The sequence below is a fragment of the Gekko japonicus genome, unplaced genomic scaffold (genome assembly GCF_001447785.1).
Source record: "Gekko japonicus isolate JY-2015 unplaced genomic scaffold, Gekko_japonicus_V1.1 scaffold45, whole genome shotgun sequence".
NCBI lineage: Eukaryota > Metazoa > Chordata > Lepidosauria > Squamata > Gekkonidae > Gekko > Gekko japonicus.
Window position 1 is genome coordinate 338,926 of NW_015177011.1, and position 15,796 is coordinate 354,721.

The 15,796-nt window shown below is 42.9% G+C and overlaps 1 protein-coding gene across 1 annotated transcript in view; it reads right to left on the reverse strand.

The window, feature by feature from the left end:
- RPS6KC1 (ribosomal protein S6 kinase, 52kDa, polypeptide 1) overlaps positions 1-15,796 on the reverse strand; it is an 89,784-nt gene that overhangs the window by 16,650 nt on the left and 57,338 nt on the right. The window contains exons 9-11 of the mRNA XM_015427604.1: positions 15,477-15,609; positions 7,509-9,041; positions 7,148-7,237 (exon numbers count right to left, since the gene is read on the reverse strand). Of these exons, the coding sequence (XP_015283090.1) occupies positions 7,148-7,237; positions 7,509-9,041; positions 15,477-15,609 (1,756 nt within the window). The remainder of the gene's footprint in view (positions 1-7,147; positions 7,238-7,508; positions 9,042-15,476; positions 15,610-15,796) is intronic.

Genomic DNA, 15,796 nt, shown 5'->3' on the forward strand with positions numbered 1-15,796 from the left:
TTATGAGCAATTTTAAAATGAGTTGGACTAACAAAAGGGTGAACCATTTGCTTCCTGGGAACAAGAAGAGCAATCACTCTTACTGAGAAAATGGTGCATAAGAACAGGCAAATGAACTTCAGAGGCCTGATCTGTGCAGAACATTTGATCTCTGCAGGACACACATGGTGGGGCTTCAACTACAACACGCCTCCAGGGGATAACTGCAGAACCAGTATGAACTGTGCAACTTGCAAAGCCGGCTCCCACTTTTGGTATGGGGGGATGTCCTAGAGCAAAGCCTGCTTGTGTCAAGGACACTTTTCCTAGCTTTTATGATCGTAAGAATAAGCCTTGCTGGATCAGAACAAATCCCGACATTCTGTTTTTGACAGTGAAACACCAGATGCCTTTGAATGTTCACAAGAAGGTGATGCTTTTCTCCTACTGTTTTCCCCCAAGGACCTGTTATTCAGAGGTATACTGCCCTCTGTACTTTGTACTTCCGTTTTTAACTATTGTGTCTACTAGCTGCGGTGGCTCAAGTGGTTAAGACCCTGAACTGCAGGCTGTGGAAGGTCAGTAGTTCAGCAGTTCAAGACCCGAGTGTGCCACATGACGGAGTGAGCTCCCGTCTCTAGTTCCAGCTCCTACCAACCTAGCAGTTCGAAAGCAAGAAATTGCAAGTAGATAAATGGGTACCACTTCAGTGGGAAAGTAACAGCGTTCCGTGCGCCTTGGTGTTTAGTCATGCCGGCCACATGACCACGGAAACGTCTTCGGACAGCGCTGGCTCTTCGGCTTTGAAACGGAGATGAGCACCGCAACCCTAGAGTCGGATTCGATTGGCTTTCGAGCAAGGGAACCTTTACCTTTACCTTGAGCCATTCACAAGCAAATCAGTTATTGTGAGAAGCAACAAGCAAATCCTTTAGGAATCTGTCTCTTTCTAAAGCAAAGTCAGTTGTCATCACATTTGGTGATATTCACTGGGACTCTTTCTGCGACTCTGGTTCTGTACTTTAGTACACAACAAGGAACTTGAGCAGCCATCATGAGAATATCCCCTAGCTGCACCCTGTTCCATAAGGTCAAACTTGAGAAGTCTTACATACCTTAGATAAAATTTTCTTCCCCTCTCAACACACAGAGAAAGGCAGGACAGAATCTGAAATGATCTCTCATAACATGGCCCTACGCAGTACTTCCAGCAAGTAAGAAACAGCATGCAACCCCGGTAAAGAAATTGCTTCTTCCCTCCCTTGCAGAGAATATTCCAGTTAATTTTTTTGTTGCTTTATTGGCTGACTGCTGGAAATTGTTTCGGGTTTCTTCAGGGAGTAAACCGGGGAACAAATATTTAAATAAATGAATGTTCCATCATAACAGAGCAAAGAAAAGGATAATCAGGCCCCAATCACTGAAGAGCAAGGACTGCTGGGGAACTGTTCAAAAATCATCCAAGAAAGAGGGCAAGGAAAGGCCAGCCTGGTTCAACTGGCTTTAAATCCCAGAAGTTTGTTCCAGCCACTGACCCTCTCTCCTCCCCTGCCTTTCTCAACCACTCTCTTCCCCTTGAATATCTAGATTTTGAGGGTAGGGCTTTGCAGTCTATATTTGATTTAGATATTTACTCGCGTGCTCTAGAAATAACCACTGAAACAAAAGTGTTAGGACTCAAAAGACTATCATGATTATGTTACAGCTGATTGTTGTCTATATACCGTCTACCCCACAGCACTTCTCAACAGTTCTCTTTTGGTAATCTGGAACTTTCCCCTCAGAAAGCTGTGAAGGATTACCACTGAGTTGGACAGGCCTATTAAACAGCAATGCAGATCCTTCCCGATATCCCTTCCTGAGCCTTCAATCTCAGGTTCTATGTATTTCTGGACTGCAGTAGAAGAAGAGCGCAGATCAAGCCCCTTCTCCAGTAGTCCAATCATTGTGGCAAGAGAAGCTACGTGGCTTTGAACACACACTGGGTTGGATACTGCTGGGGATTTCTGCTGGTGGAAGGGGGTCTGATTTCCATCAATTCCCTCCTCCCGTGGCAGACCTCTGTTCCCTCTCTGTACTAATCCAGGTGGGGGGAATTGCCTGTCCTCCAGAAGCAGCATTAGGGGGGGCATTTGGGGGCTGCAGAGGAAAGGGGGAGGAGAGAAAGTCAAGCTCCACTGACAGAAACCCATCAGCAGGTATTTTTGGTGGGATCCAAGCCATAGATGGCAAGTGCCTAGTTCCAATAGAGCAATTCCTAACTCCTTGTAAGGGATTTGGTTGGGGACCCTCCGTTCAAGAATGTTATAAACATGATTGGTGTGCTAGTTTCATCCCTCTTCTGTTGACGTCTTCACTGGCCTCCTGGCCTGTGTACAAGTGTGATCTTCCGATTCATTTCTCTTTACTTAACTTGAAGAATCTCCCAAAGATGAAACCAAAGAGTCTTTGTAGAAAAGTCAGTCCACACTTGTCCTGAGTGACTGCTACTGTTCCACTTCTCTGAATTATCTTGATATGTATGAATCCACACGGTACAAAGCCACTAGCCACACAGTCTAAATCATTTTTGCCAGTAACCTGAAGGTGGAATTATCATGCAAAGCACATGAGGCTGCAGCCCAAAATGGCAGCCCCTTGTCACCTTCCTCTTACTCCTCCCCATTCTGAAAGTGTATTAATGCAGGCATGAAACAAGACACCATCACTTTCTGCTTTACTCTACCACAGCTCCATATCACTGGCTGCCACTAGGTGCAACAGGCAAATGCATGACAGAGCCAGATTTTTTCATTATTGGATGGGTCCCTCCAACACATAATAACTACCACTGATTTGTTGGAGCTGTTATATCTACAAGCCAAAAGTCACATTCCTCAAGGATATCAGAAAGAATATATTCCAGGCTGGAGCGATCAGAGTCAGAGCCTGTATCAAAATTTCCTTGACAGCAAAGACCCAGAAGTAGTACGTGAACTCTACATATTTATTTATTTTTCTGATTTATACCCTGCCCTACCCCACCAAGGCAGGTTCTACACTGTGTGTAGATAAAAATGGACCAAAGCAACTGTGAATTTGGATTTCAGGCATTCCAGTAAGGAAGCCTGGAGCCTGTTGAAAAAATTAGGTGCAAGCCCTCCTGTGCTCCAAGGAAATCCGGCGATAACATCAAACTAGGTAGCTATCCGACTGGTATCCCTATCCAGAGCTCTTAAGGATTGAGATTTTACAATCAAGATAAAAAAAATAACTCCAGATTTGAAACACTCCTGTCCTGAAGACTGTGAGCTGTCAAGGAATTTCAGTGCTGATGAGATTTCCAAGCCACAGAAGGACATCAAGAGCAGAAAGGCATCAGGCTTTGACTGCATCCATAATGAGTTCCTGATCAACAGTGGCATGTTCACTAAGAAGTGGCTTGCAAAGTTTCTCACTGACATCATGAGAACAGGAAGACTCCCAGGGGAATTCAAGAAAGCAAAGATAGTTGCTATTCTGAAACCTGGAAAACCAAAACATCTGACAGAAAGTTACAGACCTATTTCCCTTCTGAGCTCCTGTTATAAACTCCTTGAGATGCTAATCCTGAACAGAATCAGTGACAGAATTAACGAACATGTTCCTATAGAGCAAGAAGATCCCATCGTAGTTGTGAAGACCAGGTTCTCAGCTTAAAAACTTTCACTGAGGCAGGGTATCATAAGACATCAGCAGTTTTCATCGATCTGACTGCCGCTTATGACACAGTCTGGATGGAGGGATGGTCTGCCGTACAAGTTTTTACAAGTTTTCCCTTGCAGAACATTATTTCGACTCCTAAATAACATGCTGAGCAATAGAACTTTCCAAGAAATTATGGGTCAGTCAATCAGCAAGCAGAAGAAACTGAATAATGGTCTACCCCAGGGCTCGGTCCTCACTCCAGTTCTTTTCAATCTATACATCTCTGATGTTCCCAAGATGATATCCAGGAAGTTTGCTTATGCTGATGACATGGTGATTGCAGTAAGGCACAAATCAATTAAAAGGACTGGGGAACCACTGACTAGGGACCTCAAAATTTTGGCTGACCACTACCAGTATCATAAATGACATCTCAATAACAATCTTGCCAACCGTGAACTAAATGTCTACTTTAATGGCAACCAACTTACACACAACCATAAACCTAAGTACCTTGGCATTACCCTGGACAGGACCATGAGCTATAAACACCATCTTACCAATGTGGCAGCAAAAGTACGCATGCAAAACAACATTCTCCAAAAATTATATGCTACAACTTGGAGTGCGTCTGCTTGGGGGTTGGTATATAGTACAATGGAATATGGTGCTCCAGTGTGGCTCAACAGCCCACATGTCCTCAAACTTGATGTTAACTCAATGCAACAATGAGAACCATCAGTGGATGTATTAAACCCACTCTGACCTATTAGCTACCCATGTTGTGCCACACTGCTCCCCCGCATCTCCAAATACAAGATGCTCTTCTTCATAAATATAGTAAGACCACTGAAAACAGAGAGCTGCCCATCCACAAAGACATGGCTGATGTGGGCTTCTCCAGACTAAGAGCCCTACACCCAGCAAAAAGATCTGCACAAATCCTGCAATCACAAAATTTCGATCTCGGGAATGAATGGTTGCAAACATGGATGCAATCAGTTCTACCCAATACCCATAACCTGATAAACACCAACAACAGGCCTGCAAAATTTGACCTGCCACATAAAGCATGGAAGACGGCTAATAGAACACGCTTTGGCAGTTGTGCAGACCTGTTGTTTAAATGGGGCAAAATACAAGGACCCAAATGCAATTGTGGTGCAGCCCACCAAACTATTTTCCATCTGTCACAGGAATGTGAGCATTGTGCTTTCCAGGGTGGTGTGATGAGCTCTTTGGACTCTCCCCAGCTGTGATTGAGCAGACTGAAAATTTAGATATTAGTATTGTGGGGAAATTGCCCAATTGGTTTGCATACCCGTTGTATCAACTTGGTTATGTGTTTTATATTATTATATGCTTCCTGTGTTTAACTAAGCTATGCTATACAATAAATAAATAAATCATTAATAATCATTAATGTACATTACAGAGATGTAAAGAAGAACATGAGCTTGTTGTTTTTGGCAGCTAGCCCCTATTCTCCATTACATCTAATCCACTTTAGGATGATCCACATAATAATTGTATGTTTTCCCCTTTGTCTTATCGACTCAAAAGAAAACTAGTGACTTCCAAAGCTATGCCTAAGACTGCAACAAACCACTACTGAAGAACACATGGCTTAATATCTCTTGATTCCACCGCAATGTTTAAAGGATCCAAGAACACAGGTTTTAAAAAGAGACTGTCTAGTACAATAACAGAAGTTGCTGCCATAACAGGAGTTATGTAACAATTTCTTTTTTCATTTTCTTTTTCCTTCCTTTTCAATATAATTTTCATTTGCTCCTATATTGACTATTATTATTATTATTGTTATTGTTGTTGTTGTTGTTGTTGTAATAACTGAGCCGATGTGTAACATTTATGCTTGACCACTGAAGGCAGCCAGTAGGCTGAAACGTGTCTGTTTCAGTGTCGCATAAGGTCCTTATTGTGAATATGGTTTGATTTTAATTCTTATTGAGGCTATATTTGGGCCTACAACTCTTTTTAAACCAATTTGTAATAAATACATGCATTTTTGTATAATTTGTATTAATTATATATTGATGCTTTATACTTATTGAAATTAACATAGGCTCCCCTCATTTGTAAATATAGACTGTGCATTAGAAGTAAGAATGAAAACCTCAGAAAGTGTGCAAGTTAGGACTGGGTGCAGTGACATTCCTTTGACTGTGTTACATTTACTACAGAGGAGATACAGTGAAGGCCAGGGCATTTATCTCTGCACATTGGGTTTGCAGGAGAACCTCATAAATACAAGCTAACCCTTTTGTCATTCCTGAAAATATTTTGAAGCCTAGTTCCAGGATTCCAGTGGCCTTGGGCAATATGATCCTGCTGCTGCATTATACAAGCAAACCTGTGATTCACAGAACTTTTCAATTTAGGGTGACCAATATGCAGCCTGTGCCCCCTTGGAACAAGACTCTAAAGATTCTAAATAGAACCCGTCCTCTGAATTCCAGCTATGCCAAGGAAACTTTTAGGCTTTACTTCATTTAAACATCCCCAGCCGGTTGCTGAGACACTGTTGTCAGCCTTAAAGAGCTGCTCTAGTATGATGCTGACGAACGGACTATCTGAAACTCAACCAGCTGGTAGATGCATATTGCTCAGGTGGGAAATTCTGTTTCAAGAGAGACTTGAGCCTCACTCTCCACAGCAGTTTTTATAGTGAAGCAGCAGCCATGCGCAGCTTGAGTTTAGTTCAGGGCTGCTGAACAGGGTGTGGGGAGATTTAACATTCCCTCCACCTGCAATTTCACAGGTCCAAATCGTCCTTGTGGGCTGGGCCTACCCTCTCTTTGCCTGTTGGGACAAGAAACACAAAGCACTTGTTATTCCCAACTGCATAATGCCTGAGAGGGCTAACATAATTCTTTAAGCCTTATCCTTCTCAAGACCAATTCATAAAACCTTGAAAACCTGACATGCAATTCCCCCCCCCCAAGTCCTGTATTCTCATAGTATCTTCAGCACTTCCAAGCTCAAGAAAGCATGCCACTGGTGATTGCTACTACTCCCCATTCACCTAAAGTTAGCCACCCTGGGGGCCCACGATACATTAAAAGAGTTACAGACACACCCTACTATCCACCCTCCAAACAAGATGCACCAGAAGTTCTCACTTCCAGTCATTTCAGTGGCATCTACAGACAAGTAGCCAGTGGTCTGTGCTCTTTCTAATGAGCACAGCTTGCGATATCATCCAACTTAAAAAATATATATATCACAAGTTTTCAGTTTTCCAAGTTTTACAGCACGATTCACCGGCTACATAATATTCAGTTGTTAGCATTCTCAGATTCCAAAAGTAATGAATTTTTTTAATATATATATATATATATATATTAAAGTATTAGCAGATAGTGAACAGCTTGTATTCCCAAGGGACAGAGGCTAGGATGGGGATGAAAGCTCCATGAAAAAAAAATGAAAGCTGCTAATCTGTTTTTCCAAGTGAAACATTTGAGGTGATTGCTCTAACCTGGGGCACAGTACATTTTCTCTATGGCATCGTTGTCACAGGAATCTTCAACCTCACTCCACCTGCTAAAATACGTTAGCTGAATGTGTCCTAAAAACAAAACGACAGGAGAAATCAAAACATTTTTCCCTTCCATTTTCTGCAGAAGTAAACTGTAATTACTCCTTTTGTAGCTAAAAACAGTATCATTAAGAATAATGGCATCATTAAGTACTAGAAGCTATTACTGGGGGTGAATTTGCTGCACTGATAATGAAGCTCTAGACAGGAAATGAAGATACTAATTACAAGATAAAACGCCTACTCAGTTAATTGGAAGCAACAGCGAATAAAAAGAAATGCATTTGCAGAAGTTCCTGACCTCGATCATTCAATAAGATGTTGTTTGGGTTCAAATCGCGGCACACAATTCCTTCTTGATGCAAAGCATCGAGGGCTACCACCATTTCAGCTGCCCATCTCTGAACACAGCCCTCGGGGAGGTAAAACTGGGAGGTTAGTGCTAATCTTTCATCGAGGTCCTGAAAAATTTGGTGGATCTCATTCTCGCCTCTGCCCCTCACACCCAACTCTTTGCTTTCTATTCTATTCAACAAAGCAGGGGCCGTTCCCTCGTGGCTCACGTCTTCAGTTTGATCAGAAAAGAGCAGCACGGCTTCCTTGTCCACATCAAAGGTCTGCTCCTCAGCACTGGCTTGCTTGTTAGAAATCAACAGACTTTCTTTTGTCCTACATGCCTCTAGTGATGAAAATGCTGCTCCGTGCCCTTCAAAAAGTGCCCCGTCCCCAGAGCCAGCTGGGTTACTTTCAGACATCTGAAATGCCCTGATAACTTCCCCAGTATCACTGCACTGTGCTTCTGGGCCTTCTTCCACCAAAGAGTTTACCTTTTGTTCAAGTCCTCTGCATGGGTCTGTACTATTATGTAATTGCAAGACATCAGGGGTTTCCAAAAGTTTACTTTCCAAAACTTCTCCATTTGGCTTGGTAAGGTTCACTGGCCCACCTGCTGTTGCTTCTGTCATTTGCTCAGTGATGCCCGGCAAGTTTACCAAAAGGTCAGGCCTCCCTTCATCAATGCTACTTACATCATCGAATGCAACATCCTTAAAAGAGATCACTGGCACAGAGTCATTGGAACCTCTGCTGATGTTATCCTGAGATGTAGGGACCAGTTTGTTTTCTGTGGCATCAAGACTCCTATCCCAACTAGGCATGGGGAAAAACTGCTTTAAAGATTCTGGTTTTAAGCTGTAGTGTTTATCTCCGAAGTCAAGACCCAGAAGTTCACTGGTGCTGTCTTTGCTGTCGATTCGGAAGAATTCCATGGGGCTATTCTTGGATTTACTCAGTGATTCTGATATCCTAGTAGGACTGGTTATTTCTGGCTCAGCATCATCAGCAAAAAGCTTTACTTCCTGAGATGTGAATGGGGATCCCAAGTTCCCACTGGCAACCACTTCCTGTTCTAGAAAGCCTCCTTGCTCTTTAGTAAGGAGATCATCGTCTGTTTTCATAGGCTCCTCGTTTAATGAACCAGGATCGACCTTTTCTTGACCATATTCATTGCATAACGTTAGATAACTTGTAGTACATTCTTCGTCTGAACTGGACCCAGAATCAATCCATTTGGGAGAACTTTCCTGGCCATCTTCCAGGTTACTACTACCATCTTGGGAACTTGGGGTGAGACTGGTCTTCAGCGGCACAACCTGCAGCATATTCCCTCCACTGCTTCCTCTGGAGTCAATGCTACTACCATTGTCTTGAGGACTAGGAGTTGCCTGATGCAAATGAATCTTGGTGGAGCTGGATCGTCTGGATTTAGCAGCATCAAAGCTTTCTTCAGGGCTCCTGTTCAAGAATTTACTGATGTAAGACCAGAGCTTGCCACCTACAACATAGAAAGGAAAATAAAATTAATTCTGTTTTGAGACCTCTCTCAAATATCCATGTATTCTGCGTTCTAAAAGTTAAGCTCAGAGCATCTCTGAGTTTGTTGTAATCAAGCGTAAGGATGGCAAAACAGAATGGTGAAGGAAGAGGGAATTGATCCCAGAGACCCAGTCTAAACTGTGACTCCCGACCCTGGTTGCTTTTTGATGTTAAAGAAAACAATGGGAAATCTGAGCACGGATCTCCCATGTGATGTGCACTCTGGCCCAAAGCCTATTCATCCCTTCTTTTCCCCTTTCCTTTCTCTCCTCCCTCTGCTTTTATATTTTAAATTCCCAGGAGCCAGGGGCCCTCATTTTGCTCTCCGCAGATGACACTATATTCATAAATCGTCATCATCTGAAATAAATGTTGATCTCTTGATCTCAGATGCTTTCTAATGGGATGTTGCTTAATCACTGCTCTCCCAGTTTAAGAAACATCAAACAAAAGCTTACAAAAGTAAACAGTGAGAAGCGGGGAAAGTTCTTTGTTCAATTTTGACATACATTTTGATGAAACCAATGGAAAACATTTGATTATGCCTTAATTTATGTATAAATATGTTGAGAATGGCATCAAAGGGGAAATATTTCAAGAGATGCTTTTTTAATAATTGTGTGCATTTAAAAAGAATCAACAATTTTATGCCTTTTTAAAAAATATGCCCAAACTAAGGTCATATAGGAGCAATAGTTTCTTCTGGGTATATAATTATGTCTTTATGAATGACACACTAATAATCTTTCCCATCTTGCAGTGTGATGGATAAGATCAAGTAAATGCATTAGCAAATGAAGCAAATACACTATTGGCCATCCATAACATGTAAAATTATACGGGGGGAGGGAAATCAATGGATGCAAAGGAGTTTCTGTAAGTTTGCAACTTTGCCTCCTATTGGCCAAGTACTAAAGCAATAGTGAACTATACTAGCATTGCATTAAGATAAATATGATATTTTTATGAGAGACTTGATCAGTTCATCTAAATTTTAATTCATTCTGGGACTCTTAATTCTGATGACTTTCCTGTGTATTTATGACTGAGGTGGAGAAGTTGAAGGGACAGCATGTAGCAAGAATCAGCTTGATGCCTCCTTATGGATCTGTGATGGTCAGAAGAAAGTCCTTACCCTCTGTCCTAGGAGCTCCTTTGCCTCACAGACATAACAGACTGCCGTTACTGAAAAGGATATGGTATGGAATTGTGAAGGTTACCTGGTTTATCTCCTACTAGCAGATGCTTCTGCACATCCCAGTTTTAATCAGTAGGTGGTACAAAACTGTGCTGTGTACCTGGTATAACTTAATGTCTTTTAAAAATGGGATGGCCTACACACATGGGTGCCAGATTTGGCCTAGAGACAAGGCATGTCAGGATCCCTTAGGGGTGGGGGGGTGCTGAGTTAGGTAGCATTGGTAGAAATCGGGCTGGGGGAGAAGAGATGCTAGCAGAATGTGGGCAAAGTTTTCTGTGAGCCAGGTCCTTATTTCAAAATAAATCCTAAAGAGGAAAGAAAAACCCAGCGGTATCAAAACTTTGGTAGCAGGACAGCTGACATTTTCTAAATATGTGCAAAGGAATATATAAAGTGAATGTGAAATACAGAGGAATGAAATACAAGGATGTGTGTCAAAAGAAAAATGATAGTAACAAATAAATTGGGTTGGATGTTTGTCTATCAAAGGACGTACTTCTCCAGCAATCTAAGATTCAGCAGAAAGGAGTCAGAAAGGGTAGCAGGTAAGGAGTTGAGGTATAAATCCCCACTCAACCACAAAGTTCACAAGGTGACTTTGACTATCTCTCAAGCTAACCTCACATGGTTGTTGTGAAGATAAAACAGAAGCGAACCATGAAATAGATAAAGAATCACTGCATGCAACCCACTGTAATTTGAAGTTTACCAAAGTTTTTAAGTTAAATTTTAAACGAAGTTTTTTTAAAATAAAAAAATAAAGACCATAATGGGACAAAGAAAGAAAGAGGCACTTGCTTTCTTCCCTGTTTAGTATTTATGTAGGGGGTGTGTTTCAGTGATCCAAATTCTTCACATACAAAATCTCAATTATCCTTACATTAGACCTGTAGGTAGGCCAGTATTCTCATCCAGAGCAATGTGAGAATGAAGGCTGAGAGACAGAACCTTGGAGAAAGTCACCTACGGAGTTTGTGACTAAAGTGAAATTGACTGAGGGACCTCCATTGTTAACAGCTCTCATTGTTCCACTCTGGACAACACCATTCAAATGTATACCTTTGCATCATCAAAATATGTACTGGCAAAAGAAAACACATAAAGAGGGCTCAGAGTGTTAGCATCTTTACCTTGTTTGGCTGAAAATATATAGGTAATAGGACAGTTGTACACATTGAAAGCATACTACTTTTAGAAAACTACAATGACCTTTGCTGTTTTAAGTATTTACGTCTGATAGGAAAAGTGATGGATGATTCATATAATACGTTAGCGTTAAAGAATCTACATAGCATTATGCGTTTTTATTTGATAAAAACGTATTTCTTATATTGATGGTTTTTATACACACCCATTAGTATTTTACAGTTGTCCCTAATGACTATCTTTATCAAAATGCATTAAGCTGTTAATGACTTTCATTCTGCAAGAATATACCTTATGAGTACCAGCTTGAGCCATGCCTCTCTTTTTGTGGTTTGCAACTGGTAGCACTACCCCCCCCATAATACCCTTCCCTTTATTTCCATTTAGACCTTTGAGGAATGCAATTTTTATTCCCATTTCAGAAGTAGGTAACTGAGGTTCACACACCCTGGTTACACACATGAAGCTGCCCCATACTGAATCAGACCCTTGGTCCATCAAAGTCACTACTGTCTACTCAGACTGACAGCAGCTCTCCAGGGTCTCAGGCAGAGGTCTTCCACATCACCGGCTACCTGTTCCTTTTAACTGAAGATGTCAGGTATTGAACCTGGGACCTTCTGCATGCCAAACAGATGCTCTACCACTGAGCCCATGGTTCCTCACCCAAATCAGGTGTCCATAACTCAAGCAAAGATTGGAGCCCAGTGATACCATGGCCTGCATTTCAGGTATGTGACATCAGGGACAATCCCTGGCCTTTGCTAAGGTTCACTTCATAAGCCCAGAGGCCTTTAGTATGACAAGGGGACACTGATGTCATCTCCGATCCTCATGCCAGAAGCCCTGGAGCATATACAACATGATGCTTAGCACACATTCACTCTGACAAACCGCTGCCCCATCTGTAGATCAAGATGGGGTTACACACTGAACAGTGTATGTACTGGTGTGAGGGACTCCTTGGCTTGAATCTCACAGCAAATTTCTACTACGAGAAAGGAGAGTTGATTTTTGCTGATTCCCCCTTCCACTGCAGACCTCTAATTCCCCCCCCCATCCCAGTGCTGTGTTCCTGGAGGTTCCCTGTCCCTCAAAAGCTACATTTTGGGGAGCATTTTGGGCTGCAGTGGGATGGAAGAGGTAAGGCCCATTCTGACTATGGCAATGCCAGCCTTACCACATTATCCAAGCCCTTGTCTGCAATCAGTTCATCTGGCCCTTAAAACCTTTGCCTGGAAAGAAATGAAATTTCTGCAGCACTGTCCTGTTAACAGCAAGCGTTTATTAACAGGAGACATATCTTCATTTTGAAGATTCTTGAGCACTTTCCAAATTGGTATGAACTCCAGATTGTTTATGCTTAGAAAGATTTGACACTTTCCAACAGACACTTAAACTTTGGTCGATGTCAAAGCCCTCCCCTTCTCCTCTTTCTACCCTGACTGTTTTCGAAGCATCTGTTTCTAACATTTCTGGCATTGATGCTGCTAAGGAGTAGTGAGGCCTCAGACTGGCTTTCTATCATATTACATCTTGCCAAGTGCTTTGTGACAAAGCTAACAGATACTTTATGGATGCTCTTGCCTTTAACAAGACATTTAATATATTGTGACCAAGAGGAAAACAGCTCTGCTAGATTGATATATGAGGTTCGTACATGACTGAGACCTTTCTCAGGGCAACACAAAATTCTCATTTAAAAGGATGCTTTGAATTCACTTTCCAGAATCTGACACAAGATTTAAAAACCTAATTAGATGAACTTTATTATATCCCAAATATACTATGTATGAGGAAGCTAGATAATAAAAATGTATACATTAGTGTTAAAATACAACAAAACATGAGCACCTCAAGGCCATGTACAATGTCTAAACCCAAGCCAAAGCAGCTCACCAAAAATCTGTTTGCTCAGTATAAGACACACAATTATGATCCATATTAACAAAGGAACAAACCAGCCTAAAAGCTCACCTGAATGCCTGATAAAAAGGGTGGCCTTACAGTGCCTCCAAAATTGCATTAGAGAAGATACCCTTTGCACCTCCTCTGCCAGGGTATTCTACAGAGTGGGTGCCACCACCAAAATGGCCATGAACTGTACTGAACTCAAATAAACCCTCATAAAGGAAGGCATGTTTAGTCGAAGGTATTGGGTCAGACCAAGACAGCAGGGTACTGGGTTGACCTAAAGTGGGGAGTGTTGATCCTTCAAATACGTGGGTCCCAGGTGAATGGAAACAGGAAACCAGTGCAACTGTTGTAAGATTGCTGTTCTTTATGAGTCAGCACTCGTCAAATGGCAGGCTGCTTCATTCTACATTAGTTGAAGTTTATGGGTGCTACTGAGTTCTGGATGTTGGGGACACAACAGGGGGCTCTACAGTGTGCTAAAGATGTCCAGTCAGGTGCTTACAGAACCACGGATCAACATAGGTAGCTCAGCAGTGCCCAAAGGGTGAAAAGTTTCCTAATTAAATACAGATGGGCAGAAGGCATTCCTAGCAACTACTCCAAACTTTTTCTCAAAAAATAAGGGTGAGGACCAGGAGCAAACTAACTTAATCTGATACGACCAGTTTGCGCACCCATCCCCGATCCGGCCCTTCCAATGATAACCCGCAGCAAAAAAGAACCACCTACCGAGGTGGTTCTACGTGCGGCATCAAGCCCAGCCGTGGGATCGCCGCGGTGTTCTTCTGCCGGCACATCCCCGGCTCCTGGCCGAACTGCGCATGCTCAGACATGCGCAGTTCGGTAGCCTCCCGTGGCTTCCTCCCCGGTCTCCTCGGCATCTGATCGTGCCGGGGAGCAATTGCACAGCGGCTCACGGGATCTGTATGATCCCGCCGACGCGTGCCTATTTTGGTGCGGCTTTTAAAAGCCGCACTTTGCCCGACCTTTTTGTCCCTCGTGTGGCAGGGACCTAAATTTACTTTGTACAGTGACCTATATGGGGCTGGCATAGAGTTTTTTGGTGCCCTAAGCAAACTATGACCTTGGCACTCCTCTGTTCCAGCATTCCATTTTCTATAGTGCCCAACCAGATGTTTCCAAGAAACTGATAAATATCACACAAAGGGTGCAGCTACCCCCACTATGAACCTCAAGCAAGTGGGAATTCATCTCCTCCTCCTCCTCCTCCTCCTCCTCCTCTGCAAGCTGGTCCAGAGCTAGAGTTTGAAGAGGTGCGCTGGGGGGAGCACTTGGTTGAGGAGATAGACAAAGATGGTGGTTGGAGGTGAAGAAGTTGGCGACAACCCACTGGCTGGGAAACAGTGGCCTATACGATGGGGACACCTTTTTCTATCTGCCTGAAATTTGAGAGGGAAGATCATTTGGCTCAGAGATACAAGTTTCAGCTCAACAGTGGAACTTTTCTTCTGCATGATCCACTACAAGATAAGCATGAACCTGTCCTTGAGCACACTTCTGCAGCATGAACTGGGCAAAGCTGCCAAGCAAATGTGCACTGATTTTTTGAGATTGTGGTAGTTGGAAAAAGTGCTACAGTGGTCCCAGAAATTACTGCCAGTTGTATCTGTGTGCCACTCGGATCGCACTATCCCAAGTATGACTACAGAGGTGCATACAGGGCCCAGAGAATCCTCAAACTGCTTGCAGGGAGGCAAAAGAGGGGGGTGGGGAGACTGAGTGATCCAGTCCTTACTCCAGCTTCCTCACTTCACTGGCAACAACCATCAGGCTGAGGGAAAGTTTTGTGTAATAGAACTTTAGAGTCCCGCTAAATACATTCTCCCTTGCTCTTTGTCTTTCTTGTTCTGTGGTCCCAACCCCATCAGAAATACATCAACTACTTCTCAAAATGCAAAGTGGAAGGTGCATAGCAAAGAGAGAATCTGAGACAAGGAAATGCTTCAAAATAGGGACTGTGTGTTTACGTGCTTTGCAGTTCAGCTCTAAAGAGCTACAATAATGCAGGCTTTAAAGACAGTCAATGTTAACATCTGGATGTCACTGACTGGAAGAAAAACCGACAGCCCCCCTCCTTCCCCTGCAACGTATCTGAATCCACAGACCAACCTTCCGCGTGGCGTAGCACAAGGAATACCGATTCCTCCGAGATGATGTACTTGTGCAGAGCCACCATGTTGGGCACGCAGCGGGGGATGATGGTCTTTCTCTTCCTGCTGTACTCACTACTTTTCCTTAGACCCTGACAGAGAACAAAAAGGTCAGTTGTACCCTCAGTTGCCTTTGGAGCCTGCTGTGCTCTGTGCTTATCAACCAAACTAATCTATCCGAGTTACTCTAGGCTTCAGAGAAACCACTCATCTGCTGCTCTATGCCCCTCACTCCCCCGAGGCCCTGCTGATGGCATCTGGCGCACATCCAGAGAACAG